This window comes from Bos javanicus, chromosome 4 (assembly GCF_032452875.1).
Source record: "Bos javanicus breed banteng chromosome 4, ARS-OSU_banteng_1.0, whole genome shotgun sequence".
NCBI lineage: Eukaryota > Metazoa > Chordata > Mammalia > Artiodactyla > Bovidae > Bos > Bos javanicus.
Genome location: NC_083871.1, coordinates 40969758 through 40987908, shown reverse-complemented (window position 1 = coordinate 40987908; position 18151 = coordinate 40969758). Strand labels below are relative to the sequence as shown.

Below are 18151 nucleotides of genomic sequence, written 5' to 3'. Positions count from 1 at the left end.
TCTTTGCAACAACCCCATGTACTGTAGCCCGCTAGGCTCCTCTGTCCAATAGGATTTTTCAGGCAAGAATATTGGAGTAGGTTGCCATTTCCTTCTCCATGGGATTTTCATGACCCTGGGATTAAATCCACACCTCCTGCATTGGCAGGCAGATTCTCTACTACTGAGCCTCCTGGGAAAGCACAAATTACAGCTGACCCTTGGACACAATAGGTTTGAACTTTGTCAGTCCACTTTTATGGAGTATCTTTTGAATAAACACTACAGTACAACCTGATCCAATATATGCAGTTGGCTGGATACCACAGGTAAGCTGATGGTATAGTTATATGTGGATTTTCCACGCCTGCATTGTCCATAACCCCTCTACGTTGTTCAAGGGTCAACTTGTATTTGTAATTTTGCGGTGAGAAGGCAATGGCACCCCACTCCAGTACTCTTGCCTGGAAAATCCCAGGGATGGGGGAGCCTGGTAGGCTGCAGTCCATGGGGTCGCTAAGAGGCAGACACGACTGAGCAACTTCACTTTCACTTTTCACTTTCATGCATTGGAGAAGGAAATGGCAACCCACTCCAGTGTTATTGCCTGGAGAATCCCAGGGTCGGTGAAGCCTGGTGGGCTGCTGTCTATGGGGTCGCACAGAGTTGGACACGACTGAAGCGACTTAGCAGCAGCAGCAGTATGAAGCATAAGCTTGAAATATGATTACAATAACAATACTTACTCATGGTGACAAGGCACTGAAGCGTGATAAACCCAAGACCCTCAGTGGGTGCCTGAACCTAGAGATAGCACCAAACCCTAAGTAGTAAAATCTAAGATTTTACTTTCTAGGATTCAGTTAGCTTCAGTTGACCGCTTTCAGTTGACCGCTTTTGACTGTGGATAAGTGAAACCATGGAAAGCAAAGCCATTGATAAAGAAGGATTACTGCTAAGTCGCTTCAGTCGTGTCCGACTCTGTGCAACCCCATAGACGGCAGCCCACCAGGCTCCCCCCTCCCTGGGATTCTCCAGGCAAGAACACTGGAGTGGGTTGCCATTTCCTTCTCCAATGCATGAAAGTGAAAAGTGAAAGGGAAGTCGCTCAGTCATGTCCGACTCTTAGCAACCCAATGGACTGCAGCCTACCAGGCTCCTCAGTCCATTGGATTTTCCAGGCAAGAGTACTGGAGTGGGGTGCCATTGCCTTCTCCAAAGAAGGATTACATTTATATAAAATATCTTGCCTATTTTTAGAGGAAAAAAAAAAAAACTTGCATCAAGATAACGAAATAAGCTGGCCAAAAAGTTCATAAAGTCAATCTCTTTCTGTAAAAAATATCAGTACATGTATGCAGGAATGTGAGTCACACTACTATCTTTGCTTAGATATCATCCAGACCAGTGTTAGACTAGTAACTGTCTAAGCATGCAATTTAGCAGAATAAATCATTGACACTTCTGTTTTCTGATGAACTTGATTCAACAGCACTGGGCTGTGTGCACTATCTCACTTCAGTTTTGAGTTCAAAGCAGACAGAGTCTAGGCAGTACCCAGGTCTGCCGATAACTTGACATCTCTGGGCACAGGGTCCTTGGATGGCATAATAATGAGCTTTCATGAGCGACTTCACTTTCACTTTCATGTATTGGAGAAGGAAATGGCAACCCACTCCACTATTCTTGCCTGGAGAATCCCAGGGATGGGGGAGCCTGGTGGGCTGCCATCCGTGGGGTCGCACAGAGTCGGACATGACTGAAGTGACTTAGTAGTAGTAGCATGTTTAGAGAGGAAGGCGCTAAAGAACACATTGGGTCATCCATAAGATTTTGGGGGACTTTTTGCCCCTCGGGACTCTTCCCTATAGTCCATGGGACTGCTTAAAGAAAGGATAATGATTCTGGGAAAGGTCAGATAGATTCTCAACTAGGTGATGGCACAGAATCTGGGAACAGACAAATAACACACACCTATATCCATTTCAGAAATAAAAGATCTGTAATTTTAAAATCAAGTAAAAATAAACAAATGGGACCTAATTAAACTTAAAAGCTTCTGCACATCAAAGGAAACTATTAGCAAGGTGAAAAGACAGCCTTCAGAATGGGAGAAAATAATAGCAAATGAAGCAACCGACAAACAACTAATCTCAAAAATATACAAGCAACTCCTACAGCTCAACTCCAGAAAAATAAATGACCCAATCAAAAAATGGGCCAAAGATCTAAATAGACATTTCTCCAAAGAAGACATACAGATGGCTAACAAACACATGAAAAGATGCTCAACATCACTCATTATCAGAGAAATGCACATCAAAACCACTATGAGGTACCATTTCACACCAGTCAGAATGGCTGCGATCCAGAAGTCTACAAATAATAAATGCTGGAGAGGGTGTGGAGAAAAGGGAACCCTCTTACACTGTTGGTGGGAATGCAAACTAGTACAGCCACTATGGAGAACAGTGTGGAGATTCCTTAAAAAACTGGAAATAGAACTGCCTTATGATCCAGCAATCCCACTGCTGGGCATACACACTGAGGAAACCAGAAGGGAAAGAGACACGTGTACCCCAATGTTCATCGCAGCACTGTTTATAATAGCCAGGACATGGAAGCAACCTAGATGTCCATCAGCAGATGAATGGATAAGAAAGCAGTGGTACATATACACAATGGAGTATTACTCAGCCATTAAAAAGAATACATTTGAATCAGTTCTAATGAGGTGGATGAAACTGGAGCCTATTATACAGAGTGAAGTAAGCCAGAAGGAAAAACACCAATACAGTATACTAACGCATATATATGGAATTTAGAAAGATGGTAACGATAACCCTGTATACGAGACAGCAAAAGAGACACTGATGTATAGAATAGTCTTATGGACTCTGTGGGAGAGGGAGAGGGTGGGAAGATTTGGGAGAATGGCATTGAGACATGTGAAACGTCATGTATGAAACGAGATGCCAGTCCAGGTTCAATGCACGATGCTGGATGCTTGGGGCTGGTGCACTGGGACAACCCAGAGGGATGGTGTGGGGAGGGAGGAGGGAGGAGGGTTCAGGATGGGGAACACATGTATACTAATTAAATAATTTTCTATTAAAAAATAAATAAATAAAAGCAACAGGGCTTAAAAAAAATAAAATCATTTTATATTCCATCTGACATAACTGCAAAGGACATTAATATTGAATAATTTTGTGGCATTTATGTAGAAAATACCTTTCCAAAAGAGATGATTGAGTTGTATTCCTGATGTTATATAAACGAAACTAGAATTTGACCCTCAGGATTTCCTGTCCAGTTTTTTAATAAATTGCAATCCACAGGTTTCTACAGAGATGCTCCTCAAGCATCCTAAACATGGGACAAAATAGAGCTAGGTGGGATGCAGGAAACCTAGTTAGGAATCAGGGTCTTGGTGGTCCCACAAATGCTGTAATCTAAGTCACTTGGCTTGGTCTTCCATGTAGGGATTTGAGTGAAGAACCAGTTCAGCTGCTTAAATGAAAAAATGGGAGTCTCATCTTATAATCTTACTTTACACATGAAGAAATTGAGGAACAGAGCAAGAAAATGGCCAATCACACTTTGGTTTCATCTTGAGTCTCCCACCCTTAATTACAGCAGTTTGGAACCCTGTATTTTGATGTCTACCTCAAATATAACTTACAGATGAGAACTGGGGAATGGTCTATAAGATGGGCATTCAGTAAAATAGTGCTTGATAAGCTCCCCTGAATATGGTCTCTTACATACAGTACAGCACACTTGAATGATATTCACAAGTAGAAAAGAGATTCTACTTGAGAATATCTAGTCATTATTATCAAGTTTAAATAATTTATTCCACTGTATTATGACAATCCTACCCAAAGCCATAGGAGGGAGCATGTTATTCTTCATTCTTTGTGTTGAATCATTTCAGTCATGACCAGTGTGACCCTATGGACTATAGCCCGCCAGGCTCCTCTGTCCATGGAATTCTCTAGTCTAGAATACTGGAGTGGGTGGCCATTCCCTTTTCTAGGGGATCTTCCTGACCCAGGAAACTAACCTGTGTCTCTTACATCTCCTGCACTGGCAGGCAGGTTCTACCCCCAAGCAATTAATAAAGGAAGGAAAGCTATGCCAAACTTAGTGTACTGAAAAGCAAAGATATCACTTTTCCTACAAAAGTCCATATAGCAAAAGCTATGGTTTTTACAGTAGTCATGTACAGATGAGACAGTTGAACCATAAAGAAGGCCAAATGCCAACAAATTGATGCTTTCAAATTAGGGGGCTGGAGAAGACTCTTGAGAGTCCCTTGGACTACAAGGAGATCAAACCAGTCAATCCCAAAGGAAATCAACCCTGAATATTCATTGGAAGGATGGGTTGAAGTTCCAATACTTTGGCCACCTGATGTGAAGAGCTGACTAATTAGAAAAGACCCTGATGCTGGGAAAGACTGAAGGCAATAGGAGAAAGGGGTAGCAGAGGATGAGATAGTTGGATAGCATCATGGACTCAATGGATATGAATTTGAGCAAACTCCAGGAGATAGTGGAGGACAGTGGAGCCTGGTGTGCTGCAGCCCATGAGTTGCTAAGAGTTGCTAATGACTTAGCAACTAAACAACAACAACTCAACTTGCTCAGAGACATAAAATTCCACAGGAAAAGTAAATCACTTGTTTAGGCTTGTGTGTTTTGTTTACATTGGGAAAAAACATGTGACATTAATGACTATTCAAACTTCTTAGCCACCAGGACCTCAGTGTGAATCGGTTCGTTCATCCTGATTTACAGTGGATCATCCTAGGTATTTGGTATAAGCGAGTGGAAATCCTGAAGAATGAAAAAAGTTTGTAAGATTTGCCTTTTTCCATTTTTAGGGAAAGTCTTATTCCTTTATTTTCTTAACATTATTCTTAACATTTTCTTAGCTATGCAATTAGTACTTTTAAAAAATTAAATGCTTACTCAAGTGGAAAGAAATACTATTAAAACCATCAGAATGGTACTGTAACCACAACCAAGCCATGGAGGGAAAAATCTGAAACCATAACAAAGTATGATTTTTACTATTATCCTTACAAGACTGACAAAAATATTGTGTGTCCCTCCAATCTGTTGCAATTTTTGTCTTCCTTGGGCAAGGGCATTCTGAAGTAGGGAGTATTTGTTTACAAGCTACAAAGCACATTCTGTTTATCAATGTCAGGTCAACCCTAGTATAGATTTCCTACTGCAATCAAACTGCTCCAAGAGTATGTTTTAGGTATTTGAATGATAAAGTCTTGTTACCATAGGATCTACTTATTACGCTAAGAATTTTTTTCCAAAGATAAGACTAAGTGACATACATACTGACACAGTCTAGTTGATTTTAACAGAATTGTTATGAATCAGTTTATTGTTGTTGCTGTTTAGTCTCTAAGCATGTCTGATTCTTTGGCACCCTCATTAACTGTAGCCCACCAGGCTCCTCTGTCCATGGGATTTCCCAGGCAAAAATACTGGAGTGGATTGCCATTTGCTTCTCCAGGGGATTGTCCCAACTCAGGGACTCAACCCACGTCTCCTGTATTGGCAGCCAGATTCTTTACCACTGAGTCACCAGGGAAGCCCTATGAATCAGCTCCCTACAACAAAAGGAACACTATTGCTCTTGAATATGTTAAAATATATGTATTTCAGGCTAGTAAGAAAGCAATACCTATTACAGAATCTAGATATACTCTACAGTACATATTTTCTTCAAGTTCTGTTCACCTTTAGAAGATATAAAAATCAGTTATTAAAAATAAGTGAAAATATTATGTAAAATATTTCAACGTTTTCAACACAGTTGATAAGAAAGAATTCAAGCATGAAATCAATATCCATGAGAATGGAATTTTCTTTTAACAGTGATTATAATTTTGGTGATATTAGAAAGTAGTGTAGTATTAATTTTCTGACAATGTATTTCCCTAATTTACTCGTGTTTTTTTGTTTTAACTGATAGGTTACCACTGATTAGAAGAACTGACTCCTTCTAAGACTCATCAGATCGTTTACTGTAAAAACTGTATCTTTCTAATTGTGAAAAAGGTAAAGAAAAAATTTTTACCGTTCTTGTTTGGCATTTAGATGGAATAGACTCCAGTCAACCCACATTCAATTTGCAGGAGAATACCAGGTTCAGTTCAGTTCAATTTCATCCAACTTTTTGTGACCCCATGGACCACAGCAAGCCAGGTCTCCCTGTCCATCACCAACTCCCGGAGTCTACCCAAACTCATGTCCATTGAATTGGTGATGCCATCCAACCATCTCATCCTCTGTCATCCTCTTCTCCTGTTCTCAATCTTTCCCAGCATCAGGGTCTTTTCAAATGAGTCAGCTCTCTGCATCAGGTGGCCAAAGTATTGGAGTTTCAGCTTCAGAATCAGTCCTTCCACTAAACACCCAGGACTGATCTCCTTTAGGATGGACTGGTTGGATCTCCTTGCAGTCCAAGCGACTCTCAAGAGTCTTCTCCAACACCACACACAGTTCAAAAGCATCAATTCTTCGGCACTCAGCTTTCTTTATAGTCCAACTCTCACATCCATACATGACCACTGGAAAAACCATAGCCTTGACTAGACGAAGCTTTGTTGACAAAGTAATATGTCTCTGCTTTTTAATATGCTGGCTAGGTTGGTCGTAACTTTCCTTCCAAGGAGTAAGTGTCTTTTAATTTCATGGCTGCAATCACCATCTGCAGTGATTTTGGAGCCCCCCAAAATAAAGTCAGTCACTGTTTTCCCATCTATTTGCCATGAAGTGATAGGACCAGATGCCATGATCTTCGTTTTCTGAATGTTGAGCTTTAAGTCAACTTTTTCACTCTCCTCTTTCACTTTCATCAAGAGGCTTTTTGTTCTTCTTCACTTTCTGCCATAAGGCTGGTGTCATTTACATATCTGAGGTTATTGATATTTCTCCTGGCAATCTTGATTCCAGCTTGTGCTTCTTTCAGCATCATGATGTACTCTGCATATAAGTTAAATAAGCAGGCTGACAATATACAGCCTTGATGTACTCCTTTTCCTATTTGGAACCAGTCTGTTGTTCCCTATGTAGTGCTGTGCAAATGGCTGTGTTTAGGTGGAAAAGCCAGATAGAGGGCAAAAATATCCATGAATGTCCCAGGCTGACAGAAGGTAGGCATAGGGCAAGAGTACATAAGCATATTCTACATAGATAAGATTTCAGTATGTTAATCATCCACAGAAAAAAAATTAAAGAGAATTTTGAGGAAATGCTCTGTGTGATGATATTTATTGTTTCTACCACCAGTAGGTAGGTTTAGTTTAAAAAAAAAAAAAAAAGATCTAGAAATTTTTCTAAAAAAAAAAAATCTGTTTATACCTGGCAAAATGATTTGTTTCAGTTGCGTTTTCCTTGTACTTTGATCTTTTTGTACTGATATTTATGCTTCTGTTTTATGATCTCTTTTAATGACAGAACCAGACCTCTTGGCAACCACTTCCATCAGACCCGGGAGTTGGAAAGAAGCAGGTGCTGAACCTCAGTTTTTCCTTGAATAAGAAAAATGGGGTGCAATCGAAACTGTGGGCTCATTGCTGGTGCTGTCATTGGTGCAGTCCTGGCTGTGTTTGGAGGGATTCTAATGCCAGTTGGAGACATGCTTATTGAGAAGACAATTAAAAAGGTACAAGTGGTATCAAGAATATTTCTTTTCATCCTGATTCAGTCTACCTTGATTTGTGTTTGGCTTAGGGTTCCTGTTTTATATTTCATTATAACCAGCAATTTTGTGTCTAACACAAAGGTGATTTTGAACAACTGAAACTCTACATGATAGAGAAGTAATCAAAATATGATGTATACTCTGTATGAATGCACTGTCATCTTAAGTCTAAATATTTAATTTCTGATAAAAACTATTATAGGTATGCAGATAAGTAGAAGTAATTCCATTAAATTATGTCCAAAGAGTATGCTGATATGCTTTTCATATGCTTTTGAATGAGAAATGAGTGTTATTTTGTGAGGGTACATTTATAAAAGTAGTTGCCTGCCGGGGTCCAGCCCCGGCTGATCCAGGGTATTCGAAGGAGAGACGGCGTCGGCGAGGGTCAGGATACGATAGCTTCAATTAGATATTAATTAAAGATATAAAGAGTAATAGGATGAGGATAGCTCAGTAGGAAAATTCAGTGGAGAAAAGAGGCTGAGTAGCTTGGTTTACGCGGGAGACCAATAAAACTTCAAGACAAGAAGTTTGCACCACTTACGTAGGCCGCAGGCGTCCTTCCGTTCTCCCGAAGGAGAGGAGACACTGAGGCCTCCCCGGTCGGATCTTAGAAGCCCAGGCATAATTAGTAAGCATGGTGGGTTCCGTGCTCCAGATGGAGACTGGCGCAAACGGAGGCGGCGGCTATCGCCAGAGTCAGGTACTCCGCCCGTGACAGTTGCCCTTTGGTTACAGTTGATTAAAGAAAAATTGTATATAACTTAAAACTGTGTTTAATATTGACTTAGGAATATTTGGTAAAACTGGTAAAATTTATTTTTGTTTGGTAAACTGTTATATATGTGTATAATATTAATATGATTCTTATAAACATTTCCTACTGATGAAGGTTGATAAGGGACTTTTAGAAAATATTTTCAGAAATGTTATGCAGAACATATCCCAGTATATATATGTATGTATATGTGTGTATATATATGTGTGTGTGCATATATATATATATGTATGTATACAAACAAGTTCACTACAGATTTAACTAAAAATAAAGTGACAATACATAGGCTTTGCACAACAAACTAGAATCTGTCTCTCATCCTAGTTCCTTCTAATTCAGCTTTATACTCACCAACTTTAATTGATAAAGTAAAGGAAGACTAGACATAAGGAGATGTAGATCTGCTGGAGTCCTAAACCAGGGATAGCAAATTCAAATAACTTCAGGGTTTGGTGACAAGCCTTTAAAAAAGCTACCAAGGACAATATAAAAACAAGACAATGACTACTGTGAAGTTAAAAGTGTGTGCCCTGCTCACAGGCATGTATGTTTATTTTTAAAATATAATGCTGGCCAAATAAACTTATCTGAGTGCTAGCCTCAGCTGTCATCCTGGTTCAGATGCCAGTGGTCTAGATGTCAGTAAGCACAATGTACAGAGGAGATCAACAACATACTGGAGTTTCTGTTCCTGTCAAGACCTTTATCTGTCTCATCCATTCACCCATGTTTGACATCCTACTCTTACTAGGAGTTTAAATAATTACAATTATTTTTCACCAAAGCACTGCCTGACTCAATATGAAGATTTAATTTCAAATCTAGTTATCCAGGACAAGAAGTTACTATTTTCCAAAGCTTTTTTGGTTTGTTTTTGTTCAGCTAAATGCTTAGTCTATAAATTTAAAAAATTTTCTGACTGTATTATTATAGCTGTTGTCTTAGTACAACAGATTAAGAAATAGGACATTTTTGGTACAGTTTCTATACTTGTATGCTATATTTGCTTAATAACCACACAGGCATTTCTATCTTTTCTCTTGCTAACTGACAGCAAAATTGTAACCTCATGGATTTAACTGGAAATATTATACATTAAATACCATCTCCTTCCTTGGAATTCCCAGTTTTCTTGATATTAATATAGCTGAATAGAGACAGACAGGAGATGGTGAGGTGTGGAGTGTCTAACGTGTTAGAGAGAACTGCTACTGTCCTATATCCTTTCTACTCTATAAACTCATTTCCCTTCTGTATCTGTGGAGTGAGAACAGGATAAATTTTGACACACAGACTATAATTTTTTATTTAATCTTCAGAAGAGAAAAGCCACAATAATCTTCCAGTTACATTATCTTAGACTAAGATTTTTTTTATTCATACTTGATAATCAGTAGCGAACAGTGATCATCTATTGTTTCTTCTTTTTATTCAACAATATTATACATACAGAGTCTCTGTTAGACATCATGAGAGGCACTAACATCTATTTTAATTGTTTAATATTTATCTCTAAGTTCATATGCCTAATCTTCAGGAAATAAGAGTTTTGAGACATCAAAAATTTGTATAGAGGCTAAGAGAGAATAAATATTTATCTCAAGAAATATAAATTTTAACTGGGAAAAAGCATATTGTAAAAAAAACTACAGAGACTTGTGAAACTCTGTACTTGAATTCTAAAGCATACACTATTTAGAAAGAGAACTTTCACAGAGTATTCAGTAACTTCAGGAAGAAGGTGAGACTTGAATTGGATTTTGAAGTATAAAATTTTGAAAGTCCAAAGAGCGTTCCAATAAAAGTGTCAGGGGACTGCTTGATGCCATGGAAAAAGTTGTGGACATGCAACTAAATATTGTGACGATAGAAGGAAAAATATTTTTTTTAATGTGTCAAAACAAAGAAATAACAGCAAAGATGATTGGAAAGATACTAACATGGGGTAAAATTTAGGAAACTTTTGAGCATCAGGCAGAAGACTAATTAATGACATGACAGGCAATAGTACTGTATATTTACCTGTAGTTGTTAGATATAACAAAATCTGCATTTAGAGATGGGTATCAAATATACTGAAGAAGGAAACGGCAATACAATATACTAGTAAGTTATATGCGACACATACTAATATATTATACTACATACTAAATAAAGCATTTTTTAGTCCTACTAAGAGCTTCATATATACTAATTCATTTAATCTTCACAAATATCAATGAGAACGTACTACCATCACAAGACCTTAAATCAACCTGACAACTCACCCAGCCAAAAGGAATATGAGTTAGTTTCTAAACCTAGGCAATCTGAAGGCAGAGATGAGATGATTTATACATTTTGCACTCTCTAATTCTACAACAGAAAGTGTTGGAAAGTGAGGAGACCAAAAACAGGAAATGTTATGTAGGACATGATCACTTTCAAGGAGAATTTAACACTTACTTTTAAACAGATCTTTGCACAGTTTGCACAAAACAAAAGGCTCTCTGGTCTAGTGTGATGGAGTATGTAGAACTGATGTGTGATGGAATGCAATGGATAGAGGAACTAAATAAATAGGGAAAAGAGGAGTAAAAATTTCAAACTACAAGATGTCCAGTTGTGTTCTTGACAGAAGCATGCATACCTTAGAAGAATAAAGCACAGAGGTTTTATAAATGATTTGAAAAGAACATCAGTGTATATTTCAAAGGGAAGGTTTAGACATTTGTGCATTATTATAGAGAATACAGATAAAACTAAACAATAGATATGTTTGAGGAGAGTTTGAATATAGAGACAAAAGAGCAGAGAAATTATTACGCTATTTGTGCATTCAGAGGTAAGTAGGAAGACAACAGAAAACAGAAAAATTATTTTATATGAAGCAATGAAAATAATAGACTAATTTTTTTAGAAGTTATTTTGAAGCCAATTTTTAAGGAAAAAGTAAAATTATTTCAGGCAGATGAAAATTAAGAAATAGTTAAAACACAGTCACTAATAACTTTAAAATTATATTTTCAGTAGTGCTGAGTAATAAAGTGGGATAAAATAAAGAAATAGAGTGCTTTCCCTTCTTATTTTTGAAATGAGGCTTACCTGCAATCTTTGGGTTACACTGTAACCCAGCTCAATATTCACAGACTAAGACATCATCTCTAAGACATCACCTCTTGGCCTTTTGGTTAAGATTAAGTGGCTCAGATGGTAAAGCATCTGCCTGCAATGCAGTAAAGCATCTGCCTGCAATGCAGGAGAGCTGGGTTCAATCCCTGGGTCAGGAAGATCCCCTGGAGAAGGAAATGGCAACCCACTCCAGTACTCTTGCCTGGAAAATCCCACGGTCAGAGGAACTTGATAGGTTACAGTCCATGGGTCGCAAAGAGTTGGACACGACTAAACGACTTCACTTTCACTCTTCAAGACATCATCAGAAGCCCTTCAATGGTCAGGAGCTGTGTAGTATAGTTAAGACAGCCTGCTTTTGCTCTCAGATTATCATATAGCGGTGTTGACCTTGCTTATTTTAATTATGTAAAGATGTTGGGACTTTTTCATTTAAATAAAACTGTTTCTTTTAAATTTAGTTTACAAAATTATTTTAAATATGAGATTAGCATATGTATCTGTTTGGCATACATGTAGAGGTCAGATCTTTGAATTATGTGTAAGCACAAAGAGCCAAGTGTCTTGCCCCTGCCTCAAGAGCACTTAGGTTAATGCTGCTATTTTACAAATACACATATATATATATCGGAGAAGGCAATGGCACCCCACTCCAGTACTCTTGCCTGGAAAATCCTATGGACCAAGGAGCCTGGTAGGCTGCAGTCCATGGGGTCGCTAAGAGTTGGACACAACTGAGCGACTTCACTTTCTCTTTTCACTTTCATGCATTGGAGAAGGAAATGGCAACCCACTCCAGTGTTCTTGCCTGGAGAATTCCAGGGACGGGGGAGCCTGGTGAGCTGCCGTCTATGGGGTCGCACAGAGTCGGACACAACTGAAGCAACTTAGCAGCAGCAGCAGTAGTGGCAGTATATATATATGTATGTATATGTGTATATATATATGTGTGTGTGTGTGTGTATATATATATATATATATATATATGTTATATTACCAGTCAGTTTTTCTCTACAATTAAAACTCATTGCATGTAACTTGCATTATTTAATGGACTAACAGCAAATTGGCAAAGTTATTACCTATATATAAGCACCATAAAAAATTAAAGTGCTTAATTTAAAAAGATAAGAAAACCATCTCATTTTGTTCTCTAGAGTTGGGACTCTGATACTTTGTGGTTCTCAAAGATGACATCTGAAATGGCATAAAACAGTGGATACATTTTACCATTATATTTCTTTATTCACTATTTCCAAAGGAAATTTTGTAGGGTTTTTATGCATTATAGATAATTATGCATTATGTAGGGTTTTATGCATTATAGCTGAATGCTTTTATACCAGTGTTTCAGATCATGATTCCTAGTGGAATTGAGTGGGACCAGCAGATTTATGCAATCTTGCTAGATAGACTAGAAGTCAATGGCATGAGCTGCCACAAATGTGGAAAGCAGAAATTATCAGAGGACTTCAGAAAAAGGTCAAAGTTCTGGCACCACTCACAAAGGATAATTTATCACCTGACACCATAAAATATCACTTGATTAATATTGCTGAATATTATATAACAGGCAATTTTAAATAGTTTGAATTCACCTATTATATTAACCGTGGAACATCAAGATAGAAAATCAAGATATCTTTTTCAATTAAAAGACTAATGTTCAATCATACCATCATTTAATTACACCATTTCCTTTCCCTATTCTTGAAACAAATGATCTTCTCATAGCCAAAACATGCTTCCAGATAAAATAAACATAAATGATTATTATTTTGACTTATTAAAATGACTATAATTTCAAAGCAATAGTCAATATTTGACAGTAAACTTTATACACATATATATTAATTTCATGATGTATGCTTAGACTATTTCTAGATATGATAAAATAATTTTTACCTTATTATAGTATCTAAAAGCTCAAAAAAGTGCCAGACATATATAGGTTGTTAAAGATAGTAGAATTTGCTCTAAATTTAATATTAATATATGAGAACATGAAATAATATAAAATAAATTCTAAATTTAAATAGTAAAACATGGATTAAACATGTATTTGCATATTAACTCCAATAATAAAATCACTTAAAAATGTTTTAAGAAACAGCAAGTCAGCATGTGTACTTTTCTTCCTCCAGCCCAATTTAATATCAACATAGTATACTTTTCATGCCAAATAAAAACTCTCCCATTTTAGGTTCTTACATAAACACTTGGAGGCTGATTTCCTGAGTTTTAGAAACACATTATATGTAATCAATTCCACCAGTTGTTAGTCTGAGGCTTAAGTGATGACTTGATAATAACCTGAGACCAAAACCACTTTTTGACTGTTAGCACAACTGGCTTTAATATTCTAATCCTTGCTTTCTCTTTCTCTCAGCATGTATACACATAGGAGAAAATGTTTTGATCATAGGAAGACTGCTTGTAACTGGTTCTAAACAGAACAAATTGTGGTAGTGAGTGAAGAAGATAAAGACTCTTTTCAGTATGTTTCTGCTTTTTAGGGAAGTTTTGATTTCACTGGATGGAGAATAAATATAGAAATGATTAAATAGCAGAAGTGTCACAGGATTTTACATGAGTTATTGCCACATGACTGGTTCAGGCAGGAATGCTATGAATGAAATAAATAATACAATTATACCATATTCCACCTATATTGACTTTCAGAAATATTAATTTCATATAATTCAACCTCATATTATTTCCAATATTATTATTATCCCTATTTTATAAATAAGGAAGCTGAGGTACAAGAAATCAAATAACCTGCCCAAGTTTAAATGGTTAGCATATGATCAAACTGGAAATCAAACTCATAGCATCTATTTCATTGTTAACCACTTCACTCTGGGCTTCCCAGGAGGCTCAAACAGTAAAGAATCTGCCTGCAATGCATGAGACCCAGATTCGACCCCTGGATCAGGAAAATCCCCTGGAGAAGGGAACGGCAACCCACTCTTACATTCTTCCCTGGAGAATTCCATGGACAAAAGATCCTGATGGGCTACAATCCATCCAGTCACAAAGAGTCGGACACAACTGAGTGATTAACACTTTCACTTTTCACTCTAGGCTTTGAGTACAGAAGCCAATATACTTAGTCAGGTTGGTAGTAGGGTAAGGAAATCTATTCATAGATTAAAATCTGCTTTATATGATTCCATCTTTCAGTACTATATAAGAACCTTGAGAAGTGGGACAATATTATTTTCTGCATATGTATTCTATATAGTTCATTCAAAGGAACATAGTTAGACTAAAGTTGCCCATCATGTGGATGAGTACTGCTTTCCCAAGTGACCACAGGACTAGATAGAGGGTATTACAGTCCCAGACATCTGCCTTCAAATTAATGTAGCAAAACAGAACTTTCAAAGTAAATGGCTTTCAACTCAGCTGAAGACCATGCCACACTCGAGTCATCAAGCTTAAATCCAGGGCTAAATACTCTGAACACTTAAAGTCAGGGATAGATACTGATGTATGTATCAGCCAAGGGAGAGGATCTTCAATTATATTACTTTTTTTTGTACATATAATTTCACCTTTGTATTTCAAATTTACTGAAAGATCCACAAAATAGGCCAGACAGTCCAAAGTCAATTTAAAATCAAGGCCTTTTAAAGTCACAAAGAACTTAAGCTCCTTTTTAAGAGGACCTTATGATATATTTAGTCTTGATAGTCAAAGAGGTCTATACAAATTTCTAGTACCTACGTAGTCTTAGGATCAGAAGAAATTCATTCCTATTAAGACTGATTCAATATTTTTCTCTGTCTCTGTACAAATTGTGGTTTATAAAAACCAAACAAGATTGGCGTGAAATGCCGGATTCACCATTACCTACTACCAAATTATTGTGCAACATTGAATTAGATATCTGTTTTTCTAGGACCCACTTCCACTACTAAAAAAAATGGATGGTGTTCAGATCAGATCAGATCAGTCGCTCAGTCATGTCTGACTCTTTGCGACCCCATGAATTGCAGCACGCCAGGCCTCCCTGTCCATCACCAACTCCCAGAGTTCACTCAGACTCACATCCATCGAGTCAGTGATGCCATCCAGCCATCTCATCCTCTGTCGTCCCCTTCTCCTCTTGCTCCCAATCCCTCCCAGCATCTGAGTCTTTTCCAATGAATCAACTCTTTGCATGAGGTGGGCAAAGTATTGGAGTTTCAGCTTCAGCATCATTCCTTCCAAAGAAATCCCAGGGCTGATCTCCTTCAGAATGGATTGGTTGGATCTCCTTGCAGTCCAAGGGACTCTCAAGAGTCTTCTCCAACACCACAGTTCAAAAGCATCAACTCTTCGGCGCTCTGCCTTCTTCACAGTCCAACTCTCACATCCATACATGACCACAGGAAAAACCATAGCCTTGACTAGACGAACCTTTGTTGGCAAAGTAATGTCTCTGCTTTTGAATATTCTATCTAGGTTTGTCATTATTTTCCTTCCAAGGAGTAAGCGTCTTTTAATTTCATGGCTGCAGTCACCATCTGCAGTGATTTTGGAGCCCAGAAAAATAAAGTCTGACACTGATGACCCTAACTCTAAAGCTAGAAATTCAATGCAGTCATTTCAACTCTTTGTGTTTCAACTTCCCCATTTAAAAAAGTTATCTCCAGATTGACAAATAAGACAAAGTAACTCATGGCCCTTAGAAGAAAGACATGATACAGTTACAATGTTTCTTTATATAAAATGCACAAGCCTTAGGGAGATTTCTGTCCCACCAAGTACATTATTTGGAGAACGCAATGGCATCCCACTCCAGTACTCTTGCCTGGAAAATCCCATGGATGGAGGAGCCTGGTGGGCTGCAGTCCATGGGGTCGCTAAGCGTCGGACACGACTGAGCGACGTCACTTTCACTTTTCACTTTCATGCATTGGAGAAGGAAATGGCAACCCACTCCAGTGTTCTTGCCTGGAGAATCCCAGGGACGGGGGAGCCTGGTGGGCTGCCGTCTCTGGGGTCGCACAGAGTCAGACACGACTGAAGTGATTTAGCAGCAGCAGCAGCAGCAGCAGCAGCAAGTACATTATTGAAATAAAATATGTGTATTGAGAAGTAATGATAAACAATTGATATTATACTAGTCTTTAAGATTCTACAGTGCGAAAGCAATAATGTGCATGTGTATATGTTCATGTGTGTTCTCCTCTCATAATGTCTCCTGAAACGGGTAAATGAAAATAGCTTGCAGCTTCCATGTAGATTTCAGCTTCAAAACCCTGCTCATTTACAGTAAACACCTTTACATTTAGAATAGCCATAATACTTATCTATACATAATTTTGTCTTGATTTGGGTTTGCTATGGAATTAAGACTTTTTAGGAGTAATAAGGCAATCTTCAAGGACAATTGCTTGTTAAAAGTACTAAGGTCTCACACTGCTTTAACAGTCGCAATGTACCCAGTGTAAAAGGATTGTGACAGCACAGGATTTTGTAATGACATTTTAGTTGATGCCCTGTTCTTCTCTAAGGAATTCTCTCTTTCTCTCCATTAAGCAATAAGTCAAGTGTCCTGAAGATTGCTAATTCACTTTGACTTCTACCAACTAAGTGCAGAGGTGACAGGAACAAAAAATAGTAACTCGGTGTAAAAGAGGACTAGCCTAAGGGTCAAGATTAGGATCTTCATGGTGATTCTGCCACTAGGCATTTGCCTCAGTGACCCTCGGGCCAGATACCTGGTTTCTCAGAGTGTCAGCATGCTCTCCTAGAAATGTGCTCATGTTCACTGTCCTTTTCTGATCCATCATTCTATGAATTGATGCTTCCTGGTGAACTAAACAAACAGGTGACATTGTTCTTGTGGGTTTTTTAAGGCTTATTTTCTGTGAAATGCTTTCCTTCCTCTTCCTCTAGCAGTAAAAGGGTAAGCTGGAGCTTTACACCTGAGTATGTGTTCCTTCCAAGGTAGTTAATTGGAAACATTGCCTGCCACAAAGTCACCTTTGTCTCCATTAGCTGCTAGAGCGCCATAGGCTTCTTGCTCAGAGAGTAAAAGCCTTGGAAGGAACCTGGGAGAGCATCTATGGTAACTCCCTCACTTTACAGATAATAAAATTGACCTTAAAGGGTTTGGTGACTCTCTATTCTGTCTCAGCTCCTAAACTATTAATAGATACTTATATATCCATACTAAAAGATACCTAAACTAGTAGATACTTCTAATGTTGGATTTTCTGATTTCACAAAAAAAGAAAAGAAAACTTCTGTATTTCATCTTTTATTTTTAAAGTATTAACCGAATAATAATGAATTAGACTACTGTAATCTTGGAAACATGTACTAATAGGTTTATGCAAATGTACTGAGAGGAAAGCCTCATTGATCAGGGTTTTGAAAGGGAGAAATCAAAGCTGTGTTTTTCTTAACAAATGTTAACTGACTTTCCCCTGAAGTATCCAAATTCTGAAGAAAATGAGAAAACTTCTAATTCCACTAGATTTTTCTGTTTTTCCATTTTGCCTCTTCAGTCTGAATCATTGACGGTACATTAGAAATTTATAT

At 37.8% G+C, this 18151-nt stretch overlaps 1 protein-coding gene across 28 annotated transcripts in view; it reads left to right on the top strand.

Annotated features, from left to right (window-relative positions):
• The window catches only part of LOC133245987 (platelet glycoprotein 4), a 92903-nt gene that overhangs the window by 51820 nt on the left and 22932 nt on the right, over positions 1-18151 (top strand). For 18 of the 28 annotated variants that reach the window (XM_061413813.1, XM_061413802.1, XM_061413804.1 and 15 more), the window contains 2 exons: positions 5986-6071; positions 7473-7680. In XM_061413813.1, coding sequence (XP_061269797.1) covers positions 7561-7680 — 120 coding nt within the window. In that variant the 5' untranslated portion in view covers positions 5986-6071; positions 7473-7560. Of the gene's footprint in view, positions 1-4738; positions 4844-5985; positions 6072-7472; positions 7681-18151 lie in introns of all 28 variants that reach the window. The other 10 variants (XM_061413810.1, XM_061413826.1, XM_061413824.1 and 7 more) reach the window with 2 other exon arrangements.